General features: G+C 34.3%; 1 protein-coding gene across 2 annotated transcripts; it reads left to right on the top strand.

The window, feature by feature from the left end:
- Positions 1-602: 602 nt before the first annotated feature.
- LOC116546211 (coiled-coil domain-containing protein 14-like) lies at positions 603-27,226 on the top strand. 2 transcript variants are annotated; one of them, XM_032272518.1, is made up of 8 exons: positions 603-2,909; positions 3,020-3,105; positions 4,136-4,652; positions 7,273-7,414; positions 19,052-19,134; positions 21,323-21,541; positions 21,615-21,747; positions 27,079-27,226. In XM_032272518.1, exons 1-8 carry the CDS (start codon positions 2,639-2,641, stop codon positions 27,140-27,142), a joined length of 1,515 nt encoding a protein of 504 aa, XP_032128409.1. In that variant the 5' UTR covers positions 603-2,638; the 3' UTR covers positions 27,143-27,226. The 2 variants fall into 2 exon arrangements, with proteins under 2 accessions (XP_032128409.1, XP_032128408.1); XM_032272517.1 differs by having other exon boundaries at positions 3,020-3,114.
- The last annotated feature ends 562 nt before the right edge of the window (positions 27,227-27,788 follow it).

Raw genomic sequence — 27,788 nt, 5'->3', positions numbered from 1 at the left:
TTCACAAGGACCAGAGGAAATCCAAGAGCAGAAGGAAAGACCCAAGAATCAAAAGGAAAGGGACTTGCGGTGTGCTCGATGGCCATGGGCTATGATCTTGCCCTCTACTATTTTAGATTTCAAAGTTAAAATATTTTATTTTATTTTATTTTTTATTTTTATTTTTATTTTTTTTTGAGACAGAGTTTCGCTCTTGTTACCCAGGCTGGAGTGCAATGGCGCGATCTCGGCTCACCGCAACCTCCGCCTCCTGGGTTCAGGCAATTCTCCTGCCTCAGCCTCCCGAGTAGCTGGGACTACAGGCACGCGCCACCATGCCCAGCTAATTTTTTGTAGTTTTTTTAGTAGAGACGGGGTTTCACCATGTTGACCAGGATGGTCTTGATCTCTTGACCTTGTGATCCACCCGCCTTGGCCTCCCAAAGTGCTGGGATTACAGGCGTGAGCCACCGCGCCCGGCCGAAAGTTAAAATATTTTAGAGGGTACTTTTCCATTTATTATAAAATTGTATTTCCAGTAAAAAGTAGTATTTGCTTTACAGAAGTTTATTAACCAGTTTTGTTTGAGCTGATCTGTTCAAATAGTGAAGGTAACTTACTGCTTTTGAGTCTAATCATCTCAGAAGGGACATGTTTAGAGGTTTATTACTGACATCAGATAGCAAGATTTATGAATATATTTACTTGTCTATTGTGTGAGTACAGCTAGTTGGTGATATTTAACATTTATTGAGTTTTTATTGTGTGCTGGACATCAATTTCAGAACTTTACAAGTGTTATCTCATTTACATCTCACAATAATCTTATAGACATTACAATTTTTCTGATGTGGAAGAGGAGGTCAAGAGAAGTTAATTTGCCCAAAGTTACTCAGCTAATAAGTGTTAAAGCTTGCATATAGGTCTAGAAAGTACATTCATAGGAATAGATCATCTCAAAAGGAAACATACCCCAAGTCAAAAGGGAAGCATCTGATATCTTTAGCCATTTTCATATTCAAATATTGTCTTTTTCGTTTTTTTTTCTTTTTTCACTGGTTATAGTATTTAATCTGCCTTTAACTTTTTCTGTTTTTGCTTTTACATGGAAGTTGTATGCTTTTAGCAATGTTTTTATTTTCAGTAAACTATACATATTTATATATTTGAGGGATTCTCTACTTTTAAATTTTTAATCATTTTTTAAAAAGTAAGAAATACTTTTCATAAGTAATTTTAAAGTACATAAATCTCAATAAATTTTTGCATATGTATACACCCCTATAGATACCACCTAGGGTAAGATACAGAAAATTTTTAGCACCCTACAAGGCTCCCTCCCTGTCAGTACCCCTACCATCACTTAGACCCTCAGCCTGTGTAACCACTTTCCTGACTTCTGTTTCCATTTGTGACTTTTACCTGTTTGAGGACTTCCTATAAATGCAATTGAACACTGTGCACTCTTGCTTTGAACACTTTCACTCAGCCTTTTGTCTATTAAACATCCAGGTAGTTGTATATATCAGTACTTTGTTCTTTTTTTAATGCTGTGTATTATTCCAAGCTGTGCATATAACACAGTTTATCTGTTTCTACTATTCATGGCTATTTGGTGTTTTCAGCTTTTGACTACCACAAATCAAGCTGCTGTGAACATTGTTGTACATGTCTTTTAGTAGACATAAGCACTCATTTCTGTTAGGTGTATACCTGGGAGTGAAATTGTTATGTCATAGAATATATGTATGTTTAGCTTTGGTAGGTGCTACCAATAGCAGTAAATTTTCCAAATTTATTTTGTTTACTGATAACCCATGATTTACTAGAATATTCTCATTTCTGTTAATAGTATTTTAAAAAACATTTGGGAAGGGGATCTAATTAGGGAAATAGAACTTAGATTGTTATACCAATCTACAGGTAGTGCTATGTAGAAGACTTTGTTGTTTTTTACTTATTACTTTGTTAATACCAGATTTCTACCTTGTACATAGACTAATACTAGACCCGGTAAGATAAAATAATGAAATACAGCCCTGCTTAAAGAAACGTACGGTTTAGTCAGAAAGACAGGAGGATGAAACATAAGCAATATAAGGCAATGTGTCGGTGGCATATGATTCATATAGACAATATGTGCTCTGGGGTGGGGAAGAGTAGTCACTAGACTAGAAAGATTGGATTGGGAAAGGCTTCATGGAAAAAGAAAACTTTCAGATGAGCCTTGGATGGTTTTGTTTGATTGGTTTGTTTGGTTGGTTTTGTTTTGTTTTTGAGGGCCCAAAGCATTAGAATTGTACAAACTATTTTCTTTCCTATTCTGTTTTCCCTTGAGAACATGAACTGACAAGGAATAAGGTGAAGGAGTTTGATTGGACTTTAAGGATAACATAACACCCTCAAAAGAAGTGTTAAAATTGAAGGAGGGATTTTACAAATGGCAAGTAGCATTAAAAAAATGGGACTAAAGAATTAGTATAGATGATTTTTGACTGGGGAAACTTAAACACTAATTACTTTCAGAAAGAACTTGAGGTGATTTTCTTTAGTGAGGGTGACAGTGGTAAAGCCCTTCTATGAAGTATGTCATGAATTAAACTACTTTTGAGCACACTTCCTTCTCTTAAAATCTTACGGTAAGCATTTTTGAAGAATCATGTTTCAGGAACTTTTTTTTTCTTCGACATTAGCATCTTCAGATAATAAGAAACAGATACCTAATGAAGCTCCTGCTAGAAGTGAAAGAGACACATCAGACCTAGAACAAAATTGGTCATTGCAAGATCATTATAGAATGTATTCACCCATAATATACCAAGCCCTCTGTGAGCATGTGCAGACTCAGATGTCACTGATGAATGATTTGACTTCAAAGAACATCCCTAATGGAATTCCTCCTGTACCATGTCATGCTGTGTCTCATTCTGGTTAGTGTGAATACTGTTTAAAAGTCATGAATGCATGTTCTAATTAAATTGCTTTGTTATTGTATAAAAAGTAGGATATGTGATTAATTTTTTCTCCCTCTTACTTATAGAATCTCAGGCAACTCCTCATTCTAGTTACGGCTTATGTACCTCCACCCCAGTCTGGTCACCTCAGCGGCCACCCTGCCCTCCAAAGGTTCATTCTGTGTGTACAGTTTGTATACTACATAAGTAACTATTTGCTTATAGCAGTCATTTAGGAAGGACTGTTGAATTTATTGATTGTAACTTAATGTGCTAGGACTTAAAGACCAGTTATTTTTTACTATTTTATAGTTTTACCTATTTATTAATGACAGTAATGAAGGAGAAAGAGGGGAAGAGATCAGTAGGGGGAAAGCAAAATCAACCATACTGACCACCCAAGTACAACTGCCGTTAACACACTGATAGAGTTCTTTCCAGTCGTTTAATCCTCTGTACAGGTTTTAGTTTCTGGTTTCTATTTGTTAAGTTTGGTTTCCCTTTAAAATAAAGTTATAAGTAAACTTTATGCAGTTTTCTATACCGATTCTTTTGCTTAATACTTTATTTAAAAGATGTTTATTAATATATACCCTTTGTGAATTTTTAGTAACTTGTTACTACTGTATTTTGTGGATATATCATAGTCTGTGTAACTACTATATGATTAGGAGTGTAAACATATATTTGAGTTTGTTATTAATAAGCAAGTTTCTAATGTTAGAAACTTACTAATATTTTTAGTTTAAAGGAAGTTGGATTTTTCCTCAGTACAATAAAGATTCTTGGTTTCTGAAGCTTAGTTTACCCTGTAAGATGGGAGCATTACAAGGCCATGACTAAAATAGACTGTTTACAAATACCACAGATGGTTTAAAAGCATCAAAAATTAGTCCACTTTGGGAAATTACATCATAAGAAAATAAATTCAAACATACAAAAAGCTTTTGCACAAGCATATTTACAGAAATATTTCAGCAGTGAAAAACTGGCTGTTACGTAAATGTGTAACCATATAGGAGTATGGTTGCACAGACTATGGTATACCCACAAAGTATAGTAGTAACTATTTATTAAATATTCACAAAGTGAATATTTAATAAATATTTTAATAAATATATTTTATATATTTGAGTTTGTTATAATTAATACCTGTAAGTGACTGCTCATACTTCTGAAGACTTGCTTTTCTTTTTCTTTAGGAAGTTGAAACTGTTGGTGACAGTCAGTTTGCATCACAAGGTAAAACAGTTTCTGCAACCTGTACTGATGTTCTACAGAATTCATTTAACACCAGCCCTGGAGTTCCACGTAGCCTGTCCAAAACTGACACATCAGCTATTCCAACCTTGCAGCAACTGCGACTTGTTAGTGGGATTCTGCCACAACAAGGAGTTCATAAGGAAACAGACCTACTCAAATGTTTTCAAACATATATGTCTCCTTTTCGATCTCATGGAAAAGAAACACATCTGGACAGTCAGACACACCGAAGCCCTACTCGATCACAGCCAGCTTTCTTGGCCACTAATGAAGAAAACTGTGCCAGAGAGCAAATTGGAGAGGCCAGAAGTGAAAGAAAGGATTTAAACCTACGTGTGCGAGATACAAAAACAGTCAAAGATGTACAGAAGGCAAAAAATGTGAATGAGATAGCTGAAAAAGTTAGAATTATAAAATATTTGCTGGGAGAGCTCAAGGCCCTGGTAGCAGAAAAAGGTAGATGAGACTTATAATTTTCTGTAGTGTGGTGTTATACCAAATACCAGTGTCACATTATTTAGCTGTCATTTAAATGGAGTTTGTGGTATTTTCCATAGAACTGTGTTTTGAACTAATAAGAAAATCAGTTCTGCTTATTGTATTCTTACTTTTTAGGTTTTGATTTTTTTTCCTGTGGATTTAAAATGTTAGAGAATATCAAACATTCAGTCTTTTACTTGCAAGTGTATATTTATTCTTCTTGATAATAGAGCTTGAAAAGATTCAACCAAAGAGAATTTGTGCAGATAAAACTTTTAATTAGATTAGAGAACCCCTGAAGATGATTAACTTCCTGAGTAGACTGATTATTTTTCCTGTTTTAAAAAGATGCAAAGAATGCCTGCCTGTCATTTTTTAAATAGCCAACTGTTAATTTGTTTAACAAATCTCACTTTGATAACCCATACCTTCTTAGGCCCTTTTCGGTTTATTTTTAGAACTTTTTTTCCTAAATCAAGAAAAATGTCTTTGAGCAAGATTATATTCATTTGTTTTTATTCTGTATATGTATTCTATTGTAATGGCTTTTGCTTGGAATGATTTATAGATTTGTCATCTTGGAAAACACAGTAATTGATTGTGGAAGCATTGATTGAATACCTAACATTTGCAGACTGACCAAAAAAAGAAAAATCTTAAAATGCTATATGAATGTAGCACCATTAAACCAAAGACATAGTATATTAAAATTGCTGTGTTTTCAGACCTTCAACTTACCACCATTTTCACAATCAGATACATAATCATGGTAATAATAATAATACCATTGGCTATCATTTATTGAACACTTACCATGTGCTCAGCACTGTGCTAAGTGTTTTATATGCATTATCTCATTTAATCCTCCCAGCAACCCTATGTGGTACTATTACCACTACCATTTTACTGATGAGGAAACTGAGACCTGGAGAAACAGTATCTGTTTTAATCTTCTCAACAACCCTGTGAAGTACTGTTTTTATCTCCATTTAACCATGAAGAAACCCAGGTTTCAAGAGTTAAGTATTGAGACGTTGGCCAAAGGATATGAACTTTCAATTAGGTAGGAGGAATAAGTTAAAGAGATCTACTATATAACATTATAACTATAGTTAATAACAATATTGTATTCTTAAAAATTGCTGAGTAGATTTTAAGTGTTTTTATTATAAAAATGACAAATATTTGAGGTAATACATGTGTTAATTAGCTCCATTTAACCATCACAATGTATAGATATTTCAAACCAACATATTGTACATGATAAATACATACATTTTTTCTTTGTCAATTTAAATCGATAAATTTTTACAAAAAATTTGTTTTAAAAAAATAAGTTAAATACTTTGACCAAGGTTGTATCTCCAGAAAGTGGTGGGGTCCAGGTCCCAATCTCCAAAGCCTGTGAGTGAAACTGCTCTACAAAAGATTGGTAGAAGGCTGAGTGCAGTGGTTCACACCTGTAATCCCAGGATTTTGAGAGACCAAAACAGGAGAATCACCTGAGGTTAGGAGTTTAAGACCAGTCTGGCAAACACGGTGAAACCCCAACTCTACAAAAATACAAAAGTTAGCAGGGCATGATGGCAGGTGCCTGTAATCCCAGCTACTCGGGAGGCTGAGGCAGGAGAATCACTTGAACCCTGAGGCAAAGCCTGCAGTGAGCCGAGATTGCCCCACTGCACAGCCTGGGTGACAGAGCGAGACTCTCTCTCAAAAAAAAAAAAAAAAAAAATATTGGTAGAAGAAGACTGCTTGATAATTGGACACAGTTGTTTACTATGTATATCCTTTTCATCAGGATGTTAAAATATCTGTGAAACTGAATGCCTTTTTGTAACTTAGAAAATACTTTCAACCTCTTAGATATCAGATAATTAATAAATAATTTTAAATATTTTCAGCCTCTAGTAAATATGAATGGGAATGAAGGGAAAAAGATAAAAGACAAAAGAACGAATACCTGCCTTCTATGCCTGTGTCTATTTGCAACCTCCAAAAACATCCACTCTCCACCATTAGTAACAACCTTTTGATGTCACATCAAATGAGATGTGGCTGCTTGTGTTCAATCTACTTTAGAAAATTAAATAATGAAACTATCCTAGCAGACCATCAGTCAATATTTTGCCAAATTAATCCCCTAACATAGATTGTTTGCTTATGCCAGGATCAAAGGTTGTATTATAAATGTTAATACTATAACAAATTATAGGAAACCCTATAGCAATCATAGGTATCCACTGTGGTCCTTGGTAAGTATGGACTAAGAGATTTGTGTAAGCCACATTTCTACTTGACTTTTGAACTGAAAAAAACAACAACAACAAAAAAAAACACTTATGTGATAATCCTGTGATTTAAGATTAATCTTTAGTTTACTGAACTTAATTTCTTTAGAATTTTTCTGAGGAAGCAAATAGCAGCATGAAAGAGAAAAGTAGAGCCTGTATAATAAATTTATAAAGAATTGTGTTGAATTTATAACAAGTATGTATGTATCTATAAATATTTTCTTTTTTAGAAATACATACTAATAATCTTATCCAAAAATAATTTATAGTATTATTTTACTCATTTCTTTTGCCTTTTATAGAGGATTCAGAAATTCAGAGGTTGGTTAGAGAAATGGAAGCATGTATATCTATACTTCCAGCAGTAAGCGGAAACACAGATATTCAAGTTGAGATAGCACTGGCCATGCAACCGTTAAGAAGCGAGAATGCTCAGTTACGAAGGTAAGAATTTCCCTTTGAATATTTTTGTCTGTGTGCAAACATGCCTCCTGGCCAGAACAAAGGTGCCAAATGACATATCTAGGATTTTGTAAGGAAAATTGATTTTCTGTCTTACTGAATTTCTACTTTTTCTTCCTTATTTTTCAGAGATATTCAGCATTCTCTAACACTTCCTTTACTTTTGCCCCCTTGTACATATTGTCTCCCACTTTTACCTGTGTTTTCACTTGGTAGTGTGTAGGCAGGAAAATGAAATTCCTCTGTTTATTTATCAGACTAGTCTAAGTTATGCTGCAGGAACAAACTTCTAAATTTGGTTTGCATAGCACAGCAAGTTTATTTCTCCCTCACGCCAAGACTAACATGGGTCATCGGTGGCTCTTTCATCCTATGACTCAGGATCCAGACTCCCTCCATTTTACGAAGCCACTGTCTCAGTATGTGTTGTCCAGGAAAAAGAGAATGCGGATATGGTAATGGGGAAGTCTCACATGCCCCAACCCAGAAGTGACCATTTCGCTACCACTTATCTTTTATAGGCTGAAACAAGGCACCTGGCCCTGCCTAATAGAAAGGTCTGGGACGTTGTATTAAAAACACACTGTTTTTCTTCTGCTCTCACACCGCAACAATCGACACAGAACAGTTCTATGACCAAATGTGTGGGAATTTCTCCCCACCAACAAGCAAGCAATCAGTTCTGCAGTAGATACCAGTTGGGTGTCCTCCAGTTCAATTCCAACACTATCTACCTGGAAATTATATCAGATCCCATAGGTTGAGGGCTCAGTGCCACAAGACTAAGCTCTATTTCCAATGCCGATCACAAGCCCAGGTTATTTTACCTGTCTTTCTTACCAAATGGCTATAAGTCAAAGTTCCCTTGATCTCCTTCCTTGAGTTCAGTTAATTTGCTAGAGCAGCTCACAGAACTCACGGAAACACTTAGTTTACCACTTTATTATAAAGGATACAGATGAAGAGATGCAAAGGGCAAGGTATTGGAGAAAAGGCGTGGAGCTTCTATGACCCCTGTGGGTGCCCCACCCTCTAGGAAGCTCCATGTGTTTATCTGGAAGCTCTGCATACCCTGTCCTCTGGAGGCTTCATTGGATAGGCATGGTTGAGTCATGGACAACTGTGAAGAAACGTGATTGGAAAAAAGGGTATGATCTAATACTAATAGACAGAGTGGGGAAACCCAAGAAGTTCTGTCTGTTCAAATTCGTTTTGGACTCTCTGTGCAGCATTCCTTCCTCCTCAGCATGAGGCAGGACCCCTTCAGAAATGCGGTTCTTTTGACCTGCAAACAGCCAAGGTAGGTCAGAGAATTTCCTTATGGCCAGTTGTAAGACAGGTGGGAGAAGATTATATTTTTTGTTTCTATGGCCTACCATGGGGAGGAAAAGGGAGCAGGTGAAAGGAGGGCAAGAGAAGTTTAGACAAAGAAATTCTGTTTTCTGAGGCCTGCTTCTGAGACCTAAAGTACCTGAATATTAACAGATGACTGTCTTTCACCTTTATCACTCTGAAGCTGCTTCAGGAACCAGGAACAAAAGGCCAAATACTTAAATAAAAGGGATGTTTTTGCTTTTGACTGCTTAAGAAATAACAAGGGCTGTGGGAATTGACACCCAGGAACTGTGAATGAAAACATATATATATGTATGTATATGTGTGTATATATATATGTATATATGTTTGTATATCTGTGCCATAACAGACATACACACACCACACACATTATATACAATATGTATATATATAAATATATAAAATAATGTCACAGATATATAATTTTTCCATACTTCTATACAGCCAGGAAGGAAAGGAGAACCTTAGTAAGCACTAATATAGCCCTACCACACTTAGACATAGAAAAAAAATTATTTAAATTCTTTGATATTTTTTCTCTTGGTCATCTTGACTTGGTGGAATTACATTCTTTGTTTAGGAAATCTAATTTTGAAATATAAAAGAAATCACCCACATATTATCAATAATATCTTAACTTGGAATGTTTCAGTGATGACCATCAAGGCCAACACTCCAGTGTCTGTTTATTAATAAGCTTTGCAAAATATTGGCGTACATATCAGGTGCTTCTGCAGCACTGCAGTGCAAATGTGCCCTGAGTGTTATAGTTGCATAAGCTATAGACATTGTATAAGATAGGACCTGCAAGGATCTATACAAACTTTTAAAGAAACTGGAAAGCAAATAGTTGGAGCATAGCTAGAATATACACATCTGGAGCCTCTAGAGGCATGATAGCTGGTGAGGTGCACTCATTTAGGATTTTTGTCTAGAGGTCCTTATCCTGTAGCTACTATGATATAAGACGGGATTGCTGGGTTTAAAATCCAATATCATCTTCAGTCTCGACCTAAGGAATTCCTATACCTGCATTAATTTTTTGAGACCAAAAATGAGTAAGTAATAAAATAATGAACAGCAAATACTGTTAACATTTATTGAATGTTTTTTATATGCCACACTATTGCCCTTTATATGTGTCATCGCTTTATATCTTCACAACAGCTCCATGAGGTAGGTGCTATGTTACTCTTACTTATAGATGAGGAAATCAAGGCTCACAGAGTTTATGTAACTTTCCCAAGGTCATATATCTAAGAAGTTACAGAGTCAAGACTAGAACCCAGACAATTTGATTTTAGAGTACAATGATCTTAACTTACAGACTTCTATACTGTCTGTGTTAGGAAGTAGAGATTTAATTATACCTCACTATTTAGGTGTATTTTGTGGAACATAGAATATATTGCAAGCCATTCAAAATAAACAAGCATATTATTTAAAGGAATGACAATCAAATAATTGATTTCTTAAATAAGCATACCAAAACTTAGCCTGAGAATATTATCTATTTTAACATTGTCACCATGGAAAATATTAGTGGTTCCCATTCATTTCTGTTCCTTAGAACATTTTTAAATTACCTTAGGAGCTAATTTGTAAGCCATTCAAGAAAATAAGGTTTACTGTTTTATGAGCCACCACTTGTTTCTAGTTTTTTTTTTTTTTTAAAGAAGGTATTTGTTTGATGTCTGACCTAATTCAATTGGCACCAGAGCTATTTGGCTGTCTGTCCTTACAGGACAAAGATTATATAGCATGGTATTGCCACTGTTGTTTACTGACCTTCTAAAAGATGCAATAACTAAAAAATGAAGAATTTGTTAGATACATTCTTTTTAAGCAGGAAAAGGTTTCCAGCAGTAGTGTAGGAATTTTTGTGTCACTTTGGTAATCTATGTGGAAAGAATTATCATAATCTTCATTACAAATAAAAATTGGAATACATAGGTTTATTCAAAAGTGTTTCTCATCATTTTCAATTAAAAAATTTTTTTTCTGTTTAGATATTTGGAAACTACGTGTTTCTTTTTAGCCAGAAAAGTGATCTTTCAGGGCTTTCTTGGAGTTTGTTGCCATCTTATGGCTTAAAAAATAGCTCGATTCATCGTTTCTATGACATTTTGGCATTTTTGGCATTTAGGCATTTTTGGCATTTAGTCTAGACAGTTTTTAATGTGTCTTCTGACATAGTTGTTCAACATTTAGCTTTCCTGGTCCCCACCCACTAAATGTCTGTAGTGCCCCATTAATTTTGACCACCAGAAGGCCTGGCACATTCCCAAATTTTCTGGATGGGAGTTTGGTGGGTATTACCTCCAGTTATGAGCCATTGAGCTAGAGAGTACCAATATTTCATGACCACCTCCTGATTTTAGACTAAATTATGAGACCATTATATGTCCACACAGAACATAAAAATGAAATGGGAGAATGGAAGGAGTCAAGAATGATGTTCAGGTTCTGTCTATAATTTAGCAAATGGTAATATAATTCTTTCAGTTGGGGGCTGCTAGAGGAAGAATAGATTTGTTTATTGCGTATTGTTAATAGTTTTTGAGTTAGGCAAAATAATAGGAGAGCCTGTGAGTTAAGGTTTAGATCTGCTGAGTTAGATCATCAGGAGATAAGTATGATATAAGTCTGGAGTACAGGAAGAAGTTGCAAGATAGAAATTAGACTCGGGAGTCATTCTCTGAACATGTGTTTATTGAGCTTTTTGTATAGATCTGGCACTGTTGTAGACACTGGAGACAGTGTGATTGAAAGTAAGTGATTTGTTATCAGCATGTAAGTAAGTGGTATATTCACCAAGAAGGTAGGGCATGTGAACACAGTGAAAGGTAAATTGCTGGGGAGTAACAACTTTTTAAGGAAAGAACAGAAGATTAAAATTAGTGGAGTGACATCACAAAAGTCACAGGGAGAAAACAATTTATAGGACAGATTTTGCACAGCATTAAAATAAACTGACAACATGAACAAAGATAGGTCGAGAATATATATTACAAGACAGGTTACTCAAAGAAGCTTCAGAAAAACTTAAAACAGTGTTCTATAGTCTCAAGGAAATTAAAGATAATAGGATCTCTTATAGGAAGAAAGAGTGAGATTGAGACAAAGTGCTCAAGGAAGAAAAAGTAAAAAGAGAAGAAAAGTGAACTCAGAAAAATAAAAGAAAAAAACATTTTAAAAATGAAAGCCCCATTAGAAACAAATATAAAATAATTAATAAACAAACAGACAAAGTCAAGGATATTGTAGTCCTCTAGAACTTAAGTATTATGAAGCCTGAAATTTTTTGTTTTGTTGGTTTTTTTTGGATTTTAGGTTTTTACCCCCAAGTCTTTCCATTTTAATTTCTACTAAATTCATAGTTCAGTGTCTCTTACTGGCTTTAGCTTCTTCTTCTTCTTCCTAAAGCATTTTTAAAATTTTTATATATTTTTATTATGGTAAAATATATATGATATTTATCTTTTTAACCCTTTGCAAGTGTACATTTCAGTGGCAATAAATAAATTCACAATGTTCTGTAACCTTCACCACTTTCTGTAGGAAAACTTTCTCATCTCTAACATGAATTCTCTCCCTATTAAACAGTAACTTTGTCTTCTCCCTTTTCTTACCTCCTGCTAAGTTCTTGCTTTTGTTGTTTCTGTCTCTGAATTTGAGAAAGCTGAAAATTTGTCTCTTTAGAGTTTGCAGCTATATTTCTAATGCTAGAATTGTTCCTAACACTCACTCTAATAAATATTTGTTAAATTGACTGAATGCATGGTGGATAAGCTTGAGGGAATCTCACAAGGCAAAATAGAAAAAGAGTGATCTAAAAATTATTATGAAGAAGGTAATACATATGGAACAGAAACAAAATAGGTACAAATTTGGTGTTCCTGAAAAAGGAGAACAGAACAAATGAATTAAAGACAATATTAAGAGATATATAAATAAAATGAAAATTTTCTGATTGTACCACTTTAGCCTGGGAGACAGCAAAACCCTATCTCTAAGAAAAAAAAAAAAAGATCTGTCAGCAGATGAATAGGACATACAAGATCTCAGAAAAATGATGCAAAACAATCAACACCAACACATATGCTGGTAAAGTTACTACACTCTAAGGATGAAAAAAGTTAATTTTTGGAGGCACTCAAAAGAAATAGAAAATTATGTATGAAGAGAAAAATTTTAGCCTATCTCTAGCCTTTTCACAGTGATTTTCTTTGCCAAAGGATTATAGAGTATCATTTACAAAGTTCTGAGGGAAAGAAGGTGTGCCCCGAGAATCTCTAATGTGGTCTAGCTCTCCTTTTAGTATAAAGGCAACGGTCATATTCTGAAGTATGCAAGAACTTAGGAAGTTTAACACCCTTGGACTCCTTTAAAGAACAAAACAAAAACTTGAATGGCAAAGTCCAGTCAACCAAAAGACGAATTCAAAAAGAAGAGTAGACAGATGTGAACATTGAATCTATATGTAAAACTAAGATAGCTGTGGAAATTATGGTTATAAATTAGAAAGTGTTAGTAATCTTGACAATATGAATTCCAAACTCTACATTTTTCATATCCTATTTCCTAAATTTTAGATTATTTAAGAATAGTATTTCTTGAAGTAAAGAAATATTTGCCTAAAGCTAATCAGTTTTGGTTTCGCTTGTTATTTTCTTTCCATTAAAGTCATGTAATCCTAAATTCAATCCATAATATTTGTAATATCATCCTATTGTTTTAAAATTCTTCTTAGGTATTTGTTTTTTGTCTCTGTATATGCTGGAGAATGTATGAATGTTATCCAGCAGATAATGATTATTTCTATTTAACATTGTGCTAGAGGTTCTAGCAAGTGCGGTAAGGCAAGAAGAAGAAATAAAAGCCTGCCACATTAGAAAGGAAATAAGTAAAACTGTCTGGTTCACAGATGACATGATAATCCTTGTAGAAAATCCTATGGAATCTATGGAAAAGCTACTAGAATTAATAAGAAAGCTTAGCAAGGTTGCAGGATACAATATCAGTTGTATTTTTATGTACCAGCAATGAACAATTTGAAATGAAATTTCAAATCAGTACTACTCAGAGTAGCATCAAAAAAATATGAACAATTTAGGGATAAATTTGAAAAATATGTAAGACCCATACACTGATAACTACAAAATATTGCTGAGAGAAGATCAGTATAGGTGAGGGATAACTCAGATCCATAAATGTAAGACTTAAGATGTCACTGCTCCCAAAATTCATGTATAGATTTTATGTAATGAAAGTAAAAACCCAAGCATGCTTTTTTAATGTTTAATAGAAGCTGATTCTAAAATTTCTGTGAGAATTCGAAGAATCTAAAATCCCCGAGACAGTGCTGAGAAAGGGAACCAAGTTGGTACTATTCAATTTCGAAACATAAAGGGATAGCATTCTAAGACATGTGGTGTAAGGATAGACAAATAAATCATTGAAACAGAATAAAGTCTAGAAACAAATTCACACATAGAGATCACGTTTTGCAAAGATACCAGAAAAATTCAATTGTGAAACAATACTCTTTTCAATAAATAGTGCTGAAAGAATGGGAGAGTCATATTTTTGAAAAATGAACCTCAACCTTTACCTCATATGTTACACAAAAATTGTCTTGAAAAATGAATCACAGATTTTAATTTATAAACTAAAACTACAAGACTTGTAAAAGAAAATATAGGAGAAAATCTTAGGGATTTTGGATTGGGAAAGATTTTTAAAATATAACACAAAAAATATAAAGAAAAAATAAAGTGGACTTCATCAAAATTTAAAACTTTTGTTTGAAGAACAAAAAACCTGTTATTAAAAATGCTTGTTTGAAGAACAAAAAACACCTGTTATTAAAAATAACAGGTTAAAATGTTAAAATGAAGAAGTAACCAACAGATTGAGAGGAAATATTTGCAAAACATGTATTTGATAAAGGACGTGTATCTAGAATGTATAAAAAATTTAAGACAGTATAAATTTTTAAATATCAAGTTTAAAAATGGGCAAAATATTTGAGCAGAACACCAAATAAGATAAGTGGATATCAAATATGAATATCAAATAAGAACATGGAAAGATGTTTACCATCAGTAATGATTAGGAAAGTGAAAATTAAAACCATGATGAAATACCACTTCATACCCATTAAAATGGCTAAAATTCAAAATTAATTAATAAATGTTAGGAGGTGAAGGAATGGGAACTTTCACAATTAACTGGTGGGGATGTAAAGTAATTTGGACCCTTTGGACAATAGTTCAGCAGTTTCTTAGAAATTATACATATACCTAACATGTGATCCAACCAGTCCACTCCTAGGTATTATGTAAGAGAAGTCAAAGCATATATCCACACAAAAATTTGTTGATGAGTGTTCATAGGAAACAACCCAAATGTCTATCAGCAGGTGAATGGTTAAAAAAATAGTGGCATAGCCATGCAGTAGAATGCTCCTCAACAATAAAAAGGTAGGAAGTATTGATACATACAGCAGCTGGATGAATCCCAAAATTGTTATGTTGAGTGAAAGAAGCCAGGCTAAAAGAGTATATATTCCATTATTCCATTCATATGTGATTCCAGAATATGCAAACTATAAATAAGTACTTGTCTGGGAAGAAAGGGTTATGAAAAGGGCCATGAGGAAACTTTGGGGGATGATGAATATCTTTTTAAAAAAATACTTATTTTAGGTTTGGGAGTACATGTGAAGGTTTGTTACACAGGTAAACTTGTGTCACAGGAGGTTTGTTATACATATTATTACATCACTGAGGTATTAAGCCCAGTATCCAATAGTTATCTTTTCTGCTTCTCTCCCACCTCCCACCTTCCCCTCCCTCTTTCCACCCAGACCCCAGTGTCTGTTGTTTCCTTCTTTGTGTTCATAAGTTCTTATCATTTAGCTCCCACTTCTAAGTGAGAACATGGTATTTGCTTTTGTTTCTGCATTAGTTTGCTAAGGATAACAGCCTCCAGTTCCATTCATGTTCTTGCAAAATAAACATGGTCTCATTGTTTTTTATGACTGCTGATGAACATCTTAATTGTAATGGTGGTTTTACCACATCATATGGCAGAACATAGCATGATACACTTTAAATGTATGCAGTTTATAGTATATCAGTTTTATCTCAAGTTATCTAAAAAGCAGCAGTTCTTCTTTACCTTTTTAAAATTCAGTATACTTAAACTTAGTACATAATATAGCATGTGTAACATCAATTTTTAAAATATCCTTTTTTCTATTTTTATCAGGTATCATTTTAAGTAGAATAATTTTTTTTAAGCCTATCCCTGAAAGCAGGGAATGAGAGGAATGAAAATAGCTAGTTATACAGTTAGGTTGGAGGGATTTTCTTTTTTAATATGGGAAGAGTTTTAATATGTTTCTTGGCTCAGGCACATGAAGTGGTAAAGAGGGAGAAGCTGCAGATAATAGACAATAAAGGGAGTGGGATAGGAGCAGAGTCCTTGGTGGTCTAGGAGGAGAATGGGACCTAGGGCACGGATGAGGCTACTCACCCAGAAGAGTTGGAAAAAATGAGTGTTAGTACACATATGGATATGCCCTGGGACCAAAGGATGACAGTATTTGTCACCAAACCATGATTTTTAGGGAAAAAAGGAAAGTTTACAATTGGGAAGAGGAGGGTAGGAATGAGAGGCTTGCGGTGAATTATTAGAAGTTTAGATTGGTTACATTTGGGAAGAGAAGAATCTGAACAGGGACATAGAAAAAGATGATCAAGGAAAGCTTCTGTTGTACTTTATTAAAATGAAAACGAGTTCATATTATACTGTTGTTTTACAGCTTGCTGCTTTCACTTCATAGTGTGTCTTGGAGATCTTTTCCTTTCAGTATAAATGGACCTCTTGCTCATTTTAATATCTGTGTATTAGTATTTCATATGTGAATGTACCATAATTTATGTAACATTTTGTTTCCAACTTTTCACTATTAAATAATTGCTGTTGTGAGAAACCTTGTATATATCTACAAGGTGGGAGATGCTTTTGCTCATGTAAAACTGTTTCTGATGCTAGATAACCTAGAAGCAGAATAATATTGTCAGAGATTATGAGCATTTTACACTTTGTTAGACATTTTCAAATTGCCATCCAGAATGGTTATACTGATATACTCACAAGAATTGAGATACTTCATTTCCCTGTGCTCTCATTAGAAAGTGTTATTTCCTTTTATTTTTGTCAATCCTATGGCCAAAAAATATCTCCTTTGAAATTTGCAATTCATGTTAGTGAAGATGAGCATTTTTACTATATGCTTACATTCCATTTCTATTTCTTTCCTTTTTTTTTTTTTTGCCAGTGTATTGATTGATCTTATGGCCCTTTAACCAAAACTTTTGATGGCTTGAGTAAATAATGAATTTTATTTGCTCCTGGTTGGGAAGAAATCAACCAGGGTTTCTGAAAGAGCAGTCTTTTTGTTTCTCTATCTGCTAAGAAATCAAGTTAGAAAATCCAGTTAATGATCTAGTTACTTAAAACCACTCATTAGAGTGTAATTGCTTTTTGGAGGGAAAAAGGAAGGTCTTGTTAAAAGAGCTGAGTGGGTTCTTTGGTTCCAGATTAAGTTTACAGAGAAGTCAAATCTACTTTTTTCTCCCATATGTAATCTTGCTTCACAATCCTGTCAAAATAGATTTATGGACGGGAGACTATTAACAAGCTGCACTGCTACTAAAATGATATAAGAAGGGTGAGAGGAAGTTAGCAATTATTGAACCCTTTCTGCATACCAGGAGTATTGATGGTGGAATCTCATACCTCACAGCAGCCTTGGGAGTTGGGAGTGCAAGTTTTCCACCCATAACAGAATCAGAAGCTTAGTAACTTGCCCAAGATTCCACACCAGAAAATGTCAGAACTGAAATTCCATCCCAGAAATCTTTGACTCCCACCCAAACTCATGATGTTTCTGTTATTGCCATTCTATTTCTTATGTGAGCTGCTCATTCTAATCCTTTTTCACTTTTTGCTAGATTGCCTTTTTTACTTATTTGGAGTTGTTCTTTAAACGTTATGGACCCCTTGTCTGTAATATATATGCAGGTGTTTTCTTTCAGGCTTTTACTTCTACAACGTTTCAAATTTTGATATGGCTAAATCTTTCATTATTTTCCTTGATGCTTGCTGGATATTGAGTTTCACTTAGGAATGCCTTCCCCACTTCAAGATTATGTGGATTTTCCCCTGAAACTTGTATAGTTGGGTTTTGTATGCATATTTTTTCACTTTAGTCAACTTAAAATTAATAAATGCGAATGATGCGAGGTAGGGTACTATTATTTTAGGTTCAGTACCAAAAATAAATATTTTAAGGCAAAATATTTTTAGATAAGTAACTCTGGAAAGATAATAGAGGTAACTTTTTTTCCCCTTAAGTGATGACTTCTTAGGAATAAAGAAAACACTTCTGTATATTTCTATTCGTGAAGCAAATCCATATTGTGAAGTTCATTGTAACAGGGAAGACTTGTAGCCTGTTAATATTCTTGTAACTTAAGACCATTAACTTTTCCATCTAATAAAGAAATTATTAGAAGCATAAAATTGTGTTTCAGCATATGATAAACATCAGGCAGATAGATGTCTGATAGCAGTCAGTGCCTATAGGTAATGACAAATCTTTTAAAAAATAGATGGCTAACTACAGTGATGAAGATGCACAGAAAGAAGATGAGAAACAGCAAGAGGAGATAGGAAAGGAAAGAAATAGGAAAAAAACCCAAATCACTGAAAAGAGACAAAATGGAGAAATTAATGTTTTCCTCATGAGGGGAGGTTTTATGTTGTTTCAGGCAGCCTTAAAAATTATCTCAGGCATTATAATAATAATAGTTGTTTCAGGCAACCTTATAAATTATCTCAGGCCTTATAAAAATAATAGTATTATTTTCCAATTAATTGTTAAGCAAAATCAGTACATTTCAGGCTTTTTTTTTTTTTTTTTTTTTGAAACAGGTGTTTTCCAAGTTTGTACTTTTTAGGTTTGGGAAACAACTATTTGATCCATTTTGTCTTACAGTGTTTTCTCTTCAGTTTTGTTATTTTTATTTATTTATTTATTTTTTTTAGTTTTTGTCATTTGTTTTGGGGATGAATGGACTTCTGCCGTCTTAGTGGGTTTATCTTTTATCCTTTTTGATAGGCTATGTAATGTATAATATTAAATTGGCCTAGGATTCTTGCATTCATAGTTCTTCATTATTTCTTTAGGCAGTTGAGAATTTTGAACCAGCAACTCAGCGAACAAGAGAAAACTCATAAGCCATCTGGTGCTGCAGATTGCAATCTTGAATGTAGGTATAAGAACTTTAAGGATTAACAAATTATTTGTGGCTTTGGAAATGTTGATAAAGAATTGAGCTTTCATAATTACTTTGTCTGAGAGGACAAATTTAAAATATTACAGAAACATAGGAAAATAAAAGATGCTATCACTTCCCAATAACATACACCTATTTTTAAAAACAACAACAAAAAAAAAAAATAGGAACGTGTTTTCTTTTACATGTCTTCTCTTCATATGTAATTGATTTATTTCACAAATACTTACTGAATACCTACTGTGTGCCAGGCACAAATAGAATTATATATGTACTTTTTTAGAAATGAGATCACACTGTATATACTTTCCACAGCTTCTGTTTATTTAATATGTAGTGGACATTTTTGTCTATCAAAATATGTAATTGTGCATTTTTCTCTTTAAGATTTACTTGGGTATTCTGCTTATCCAGGTCTACCATAAGATGGTCCTCTGCTAATAGTACTTTTCCCCTTTTTCCCCAGTGCAGACAGCACTTCAGTGAAAATCTTTGTATATGTCTTTGTGCACCATGTTAGCTTTTTTTTTGGTTTTGTTTTGGGGGTGGGGTTTGAGATGGAGTCTCACTCTGTGGCCCAGGCTGGAGTATAGTGGTGAGATCTTGGCTCACTGCAACCTCTGCTGCCCAGGTTCAAGTGATTCTCTTCCCTCAGCCTCTCAATTAGCTGGGATTATAGGCACCTGCCACCATGACTGCCTAATTTTTGTATTTTTATTAGAGACAGTATTTCACCGTGTTGGCCAGGCTGGTCTTGAACTCCTGACCTCAAGTGATCCACTCACCTTGGCCCCCCCAAAGTGCTGGGATTACAGATAGGAGCCACACCGCCTAGCCAGCATTTTTGTAGTATGGATTTTTAGTAGAATTGCCGAACCAAAGGGTGTATACAGTTGCAATTGTGACAAACATTACCTAATTGTCCTTAATGATCACAGATTTTAATAAAGAAAGAAATTAGAATAGTACCAGAAAAAAAGATGAGAATGTTTTTTGTGGGGGGAGCTTTTCTTAAGCCTGAAAAGACTCAGATGCCACAGAAGAATAGATTGATAAAATATGTCCCCAGAAAACTTTTTCAATTTCTACGTAGCAAAATTATAAATACATTCAAAACATATAATCAAAATGGGGAAACAATACATGGCATGACAAAGGCTTAATCTTCTTAATATATAAATATATCTTATAAAGCAATAAGAAAAAATATGATTACCCAACATGAAAGTGTTCAATTTCATCAGAATAATTCAGAAATTATCACTCTGGCTCCATTGTTAACCAAAGGTGAGGAGAGGGGGTAGGAGAGAGAAGGCCTAGAGGACAAATGGGGAGATCAGTAGTTGCCTCTTTAAATAGCTTCTCTTCTTTATATTATCTGTTCATTTATCTTATTGTTTCTTTGAGATCATTACTATTTATAATTACTTGTTTGTTATCAGCTCCGTGAGAACAGGGGCCATGTCTGTGTTATTCATCTGTGTATATTCTGACTCTAATACAATACCTCACACATAGTAAGTATTCACTGAGGATGTATTTGCTAAATAAATGGTGCCATATACTTTTATAGCCATAAAAATAGAACGTGATAGATCTATGTGTTTGTATGCAATGGTCTTATGGGGAAAAAAGGCAAAATTAGAAACTGTATAGTGTCTGTGGGTGTGTGCATGTGTGTGTGAAGTGTGTGTAATATCACATGCAAAAGTGTTTTTCTGAAAGATATCAAAATTAATAGTGATTTTCTCTGGGGACCGAGATGAGTGAGAGGGAGATTCTTCATTGGGATCATATGGTATTATTGACATTTTGTGGTGGTTGAATTTTTTTTAACTTTGTACATGTATTATTCTTTCTTTTAAAGGGATTATGTATTATTCTTTCTTTTAAAAGGGTTATGTATTATTCTCTCTTTTAAAAGGCTTAAAAAGTAATGCTTAAAATGTTAATTGGAAAAGAAAGCTATGAATTCTGCCAATCAATTTTTAAAACTATATGTATTATTTATATAGAACTGCTTAGAACTACTCATGCAATTATTTGTTAAGCAAAATCAATACATTTCAGGCCTTTTTTTTTTTTTTTTTGAAACAGATGTTTTCCAAGTTTGTACTTTTTAGGTTTGGGAAACAAATATTTGATCCATTTTGTCTTACAGTGTTTTCTCTTCAGTCATTGAATATGTCACTGCAAAATCAATTGGAGGAGTCACTAAAGAGCCAGGAATTACTGCAGAGTAAGAATGAAGAGCTCTTAAAAGTGATTGAAAATCAGAGAGATGCAAACAAAAAATTTACTAGCATATTTAAAGACAAAGATCAAACCATACTTGAAAATAAACAGCAATATGACATTGAGATAACAAGAATAAAAATTGGTACGTATTTACACAGTAGTTATGGTCACATTTTTAGAAAGGAATAAGGAAACTGAAACTTTTGTTGTTTTAGAATTGGAGGAAGCCCTAGTCAATGTGAAAAACTCCCAGTTTAAGTTAGAAACTGCTGAAAAGGAAAACCAGATATTGGGGATAACATTACGTCAGCGTGATGCTGAGGTGACTCGACTAAGAGAATTAACCAGGTAAAACTGACTTCCTTTGAATAACCCATGACTTTTTTTATTTTTAGATATTTTTATAAACTTCAAAATAATGCCAGACCTGTTATCTCACCCATATCTTTTTCTCTTATTTCGCCAATTTTTTTTGCTAATTTCTAGTGATGTTTTATTCTATTCCAATTAAATTAGTTTAGAAATGTCAAACCTGGCTAAATGATTTTTTTAAACCATGTGATTCTGGGCAGGGTTTTCTGATGAGAAGCTGAAGACTTGTATTGCAACACGGTTAAGCCCCCTGGTTCTGAAGCTAGAGAGATCTGACTTGAATCCCACCTTTGCCACATATTAGCTGAGTAACTGAGCAAGTCATTTAACTTCTCTAAACCTGAGCCATAAAGTAGGGAAATGAATACAGTTGTGGGAAACTAAGAAATCATTCATGAATAGCACTTAGCATGGCAAGCCCTCATGCAATATGATCTTGGGTAAGTCAGTTAGCCTCTTTCAGCCTTATTTCATAAGTTAAGTGAGGGGGTTGACAATAGCCCTTAAGATCACTTCATTCCCGAACAGTATTTTTCTAAAATAAAATTACCTCATTCAATTTTTCTATGATATTTACTTACAAAGTTCAGTTTTCTTTTGAGATATTTGCTAAGAATTGGATTCCAACTGCTTTTTAAAGTTCTAGGAGAGAAGTCAGTGATGTTAGGCCTGAAGATAAGCATATCTGACCTTGTCTTTGAATGATCCTAGAAGTTTCAGATATAAAATCATCTTGAATATAAAACAATCTTCCTTGTGTTTTCAATGAACAGATCCATTTTGAAGTTTAAATTTCTCCCCTCATTTTAAATGATAAACTTGCAGGGAAGCAGATGAAACAGTAATATATATGTAACATTTAATTTATTAATTTAGTTTTATAAATGTGTTTGAAATTAATAATCTGTTCATATGAAAATACTGCCCTTTTCCCACATTTATATTTCATAAGATATTTGCATTTAAACTTTTAACAATGGGAAAAGCAAGTCTTTTTATAATCATATAGAATTATAATTGATTAGGTTCTAGTCAGAGGTTCTGAATATTGGCTTATACCAGTCTCATTCAAAATAAAGTAATAGAATGTCCCTTCTTATGAAAGGCTTTGTAAGGTATCCAAAGGAATGTGTCCCCTTTTTTCTGAGGAATAATTTTGGGGTGAGAACTTTGTTAGTGTCAAGCATTTACATTAAGAGAAACCAGTAACAAAAGGCCACATATTGTGTGATTCCATTTATACGAAATGTCCAGAATAGGCAAATTTATAGAGACACGAAGTAGATTAGTAGTTGCCAGAGGTTGGAGGAACCGAGGGGTGTCAAATGGGAAGTGACTGCTAATGGGTAGTTTCATTTAGGAGTGATGCAGATGTTCTGAAATTAGAGACAGTTCTCAACTCTGTGAATATACTAATAACCACCAAATTGTGCACTTAAAAGGAGTAAATTTTGTGGTATGTAAATTATATCTGTTGGGTGCAGTGGCTCATGCCTGTAATCCTAGTACTTTGGGAGGCTGAGGTGGATGGATCCCCCTAGCCCAGGAGTTCGAGACCAGCCTGGGAAACACAGCAAAATCCTGTCTCTACAACAAATACAAAAATTAACTGAGCATGGCAGCACATATCTGTAGTCCCAGCTACTGGAGAGGCAGAGGTGGGAGGATTGCACGAACCCAGGAGGTTGAAGCTGCAGTGAGCCGCTATCTTGCCACTACATTCCAGCCTGGGTGACAGAGTGAGACCCTGTCTCAAAAAAAATAATAAATAAATAATATTTCAATAAACTGTTATTTTGTAAAAGATATATATGGTATACAGTCTGTTTAGAAAAGAAAAAGAAAGAAAAGAAAAAAATAAGTCAACATGGTCAAGTGCCATGGGAGTTTGCTTAGGAGTTACTATGAGCATCTGTTTCATTCTAAGGGACAGTTCTTTTCTTTTTTTTTTTTTTCTTTTTAATTGTACTTTAGGTTCTGGGGTACATGTGCAGATCATGCAGGACTGTTGCATAGGTACACACATGGTAATGTGGTTTGCTGCCTCCATCCCCTAAGGGACAGTTCTTAGCCCCAAGCAGAAAACCTGATGAAGTGGAGGATATAGTTCTCTGGTAGTTTTCTTTTCTTCTCACAATCTTTTTCTTCATACTCCTAAATTCAGCTTCTTTGTGGATATGAGATCACAAGCTGATATCTTTTATTTATAAAGTACTTCGATTTTTTTCAAAGTCCTGTCTTTGAAAAAAGACATCATTTTATTTGTCCTCACCTATGGAGGGAAGATTTTAGTATCTGCATTTTCATAAATGGGCAAACTGAGGCCACAGAAATTAAGTATTAGAAGAATATTAATAACAGAGCTGGGACTAGAACTCACATCTCTTAATTTCTAGCCAGATGTTCCTCTTACACATGGAGTGGCTTTAGTAATGGTAACAACTCCATGCCTAATGTAGCCTAAGTAAACCTTATCATTTTTTACCTGGGAGGTAGATGGATAAATGGATGGATTCATTCGTTTGTTCAACAAACATTTATTGTGTATTATGTTCCAAATATATATGTGTGAAGCTTATATAAAAATAATTTTAGTTGCTCAATATCCACATTGACAAGCTAAAAGCTTATTCCAGTGCTTTACTGACATATGTATGGGTATGTCTTTTTTTAAGTAAATGCATTGCACATGTTGACATTCAGCATGTGCAATGTATTTACTAAGAAAGTTGGTAACAAAAACATGACAATCTTTCAGAGTGACAGTATAACTTTTCTAGAAATTAGTAGAAAAGGAAAAAGGGACTTACCTGACTTTCACAGCTAGTTAGTGTCTGAGCTCTGAGCTAGGACTAGAGCCATGATTTTGGATTCCCTCTTCAGCTTTGCTTCCTGTTTTAAAGAGGACAGCTTTTCTCTGAATGAAGATGCCCCATTATTGAGGGATTCTTCTACCTGTGTAGGAGGTACTTTTGTACCTGCTCATTCTTTCAAAATAATATGCAGTCTGCCCTTTGCATTGTATATTCAGAATGAAAAAGTATAATTGGAGCTTTTTTTTTTTTTTTAACATTTATCCTAATGTAGAAGTATAGGAACTGAAAAAGCTCATTAATTCTTAAGGCTTACTACGGACCCTCAGCAAAGGCTCTGTCTATAACATTAGATATAGACTGCTGCTCTCCTTTTTGTAAGACTCTCAAGAATTTTCCTATCAGTTTTTTACATTTTTGTTAAGCACCTTTTTATGCTGGGCATAAATCCTGCGTCTTGACTACTAGCTCACCTGTCAGATTAATTGCACTCTTACAAATGATTGTAAAAACATGATGGGAAGGCTTAGCACGGTATCTCATGTAGAGTTTAGCACTATCCCTACATTTCCTAAAGATTTAGTAACAGCTTCAAAATTCTAAGTACATTCATTGATGTCAGTTTTGTACTTTTTTTTTTTTTTTTTTTAATCTCGCTGTTACCCAGGCTGGAGTATAGTGGTGCGATCACAGCTCACTGCCACCTCGACCTCCCTGGCTCATCCAGTCCTCCCACTTCAGGCTCCCAAGTAGCTGGGACCACAGGCACACGCCTCTGTGTCCAGCTATTTTTGTTTAACCTTTTTTTTCCTCTCTCTTTTATTATCTTTTTTTTTTTTTAATACTTTAAGTTCTGGGATACATGTGCAGAATGTGCAGGTTTGTTACATAGGTATACACATGCAATGGTGGTTTGCTGCACCCATCAATCTGTCATCTACATTAGGTATTTTTCCTAATGCTACCTCTCCCTTAGCCCCAGACCCCCTGACAGGCCCCGGTGTGTGATATTCTCCTCCCTGTGTCCATGTGTTCTCATTGTTCAACTCTCATTTATGATGAGAACATATGGTGTTTGATTTTCTATTCTTGTGTTAGTTTGCTGAGAATTGGTTTCCAGCTTCATCCATGTCCCTGCAAAGGACATGAACTCATCCTTTTTTGTGGCTGCATAGTATTCCAGGGTAGAATGTGCCAGATTTTCTTTATCCAGTCTATCATTGATGGGCATTTGGGTTGGTTTCAAGTCTTTGCTATTGTGAACAGTGCTGCAATAAACATACATGTGCATGTGTCTTTCTAGTAGAATGATTTATAATCCTTTGAGTATACACCCAGTAATGAAATTGCTGGGTAAAATTGTATTTCTGGTTCAAGATCCTTGAGGAATCACCACACTGTCTTCTACAATGGTTGAACACTCCCACCAACAGCGTAAAAGCGTTCCTATTTCTCTACATCCTCTCCAGCATCTGTTGTTTTCTGACTTTTTAATGATTGCCATTGTAACTGGCATGAGATGGTATCTCATTGTAGTTTTGATTTGCATTTCTCTAATGACTAGTGATGATGAACTTTTTTTTACTTTTAGTAGAGACAAGGTCTCACCATGTTGCCCTGGCTGGTCTTGAACTCCTTGGCTCAAGCCGTCCTCCCACCTTGGCCTCCCAAAGTGCTGGGATTACCAGCATACCCAGCCATTGTTTTGTTCTTTAAATTAAAAAACAAAAAGTCTCTGAGCTTAATTATATCTAAATTCATCCACATTGTTGATTTATAATTTCTTTGGTGACATCATATGCAATTCAGTTGATTAGGAACTTCTCCAGTACTGTAGATGGGTTGCTGTGACCACTTTAATTTTACTTTTGACTTTAGAGCGTAAGGCAGCAGCATCCGACAGTACAAATAAATCTACATGCTCTTCTACTCCTTCACTCTTCCCATAGTCACACACCTTAGTCAGATAGGCATATGGTTTTCGTATGCGTGTTTTAAATAATCTCTCAGAAAAGAGATTTTGTAAAATTTCTGAATGCCTTTCTCAGACTTTTGGGAGGGGCGGTGGGACTGAACGGTACATGTACAAGGTCTAAAGAAGTACCACAAACCATCTCTCTTTTCCTTCTCCAACTTTAATGATTTTGAAATGAACCTTTATCATTTTTTTCAGATCTTACTATAACGTATGTTATAAAACCATTAAAATGTGATGAAAATTAATATTTTCAGGAAATAAGTAGTGAATATTCTTATTTTTTCAAAAAGCATTCTTACAAGTACTCAAAGTTATTTAAGTTAATATATTTTTATAAGTAGCCTAGAAAGAACCCTGCATTTGTTATGAAAATGTGCCAATATTCTAAGTATTAAAAATCAGTAGTTTAGCTGAATTATGTATTATAGAAACACCAATATATCCACTTGTCACTGTTTAAGTGCTCATATTCCTTCCTTTAAAATTTTAGCGTTTTCACATCTCTTTACTTAACAGAGATTTTTCTTTTAATTTCAGAGACAATGGTGAATCATATTCTGTTTATACATCAGAAGATTAGTAATTACTATTAATTTCCAGGAATTAAGCTTTTCTAAATGTCAGTGTTCCTTCCTTCCTTTCTTTATCTGTGATTTTGTCTATAGCAACAATAATGTTTTTGTTAAAACTGGAAAGAAACCTCAATATAAGTATTCGTTTTCTTAAAATAAATAAAAATTTCAGTAAGCAGTCTGATCAAATTAATTAGTGGGTCATTATTCATTATAGCATTCCTTTAAAGATATGTTTCTCCAACATATTTTTGTGTTTTAATAACAACTCATTAATTTCTCTTAAAATTAATATCATAAGTGACAAATTAATATTATCTTAATTATATTTATGGGGTACAGTGATGTTTTTGCATATGTAAACAAGGTGAAATAATTAAATCAAGCTAATTAACATGTCCATTATCTCACTTATCATATTTTAGAGTGAGATATTTGGAATTTACTTATTTTTAGCAATTTTGGATTATTATTAAGTATAGTCACCCTAGGCCGGGCCTGGTGGCTCACGCCTGTAATCCCAGCACTTTGGGAGGCCAAGGTGGGCAGAATACCTGAGATCAGGAGTTCAAGACCAGCCTGGCCAACATGGTAAAACCCTGTCTCTACTAAAAATATAATAATTAGCCAGATGTGGTCCCAGCTAGTTGGGAG

This window comes from Sapajus apella, unplaced genomic scaffold, assembly GCF_009761245.1.
Source record: "Sapajus apella isolate SASKATOON/1434 unplaced genomic scaffold, GSC_monkey_1.0 scaffold680, whole genome shotgun sequence".
NCBI classification, from domain to species: domain Eukaryota; kingdom Metazoa; phylum Chordata; class Mammalia; order Primates; family Cebidae; genus Sapajus; species Sapajus apella.
This window is presented reverse-complemented; position numbering and strand designations above follow the sequence as displayed.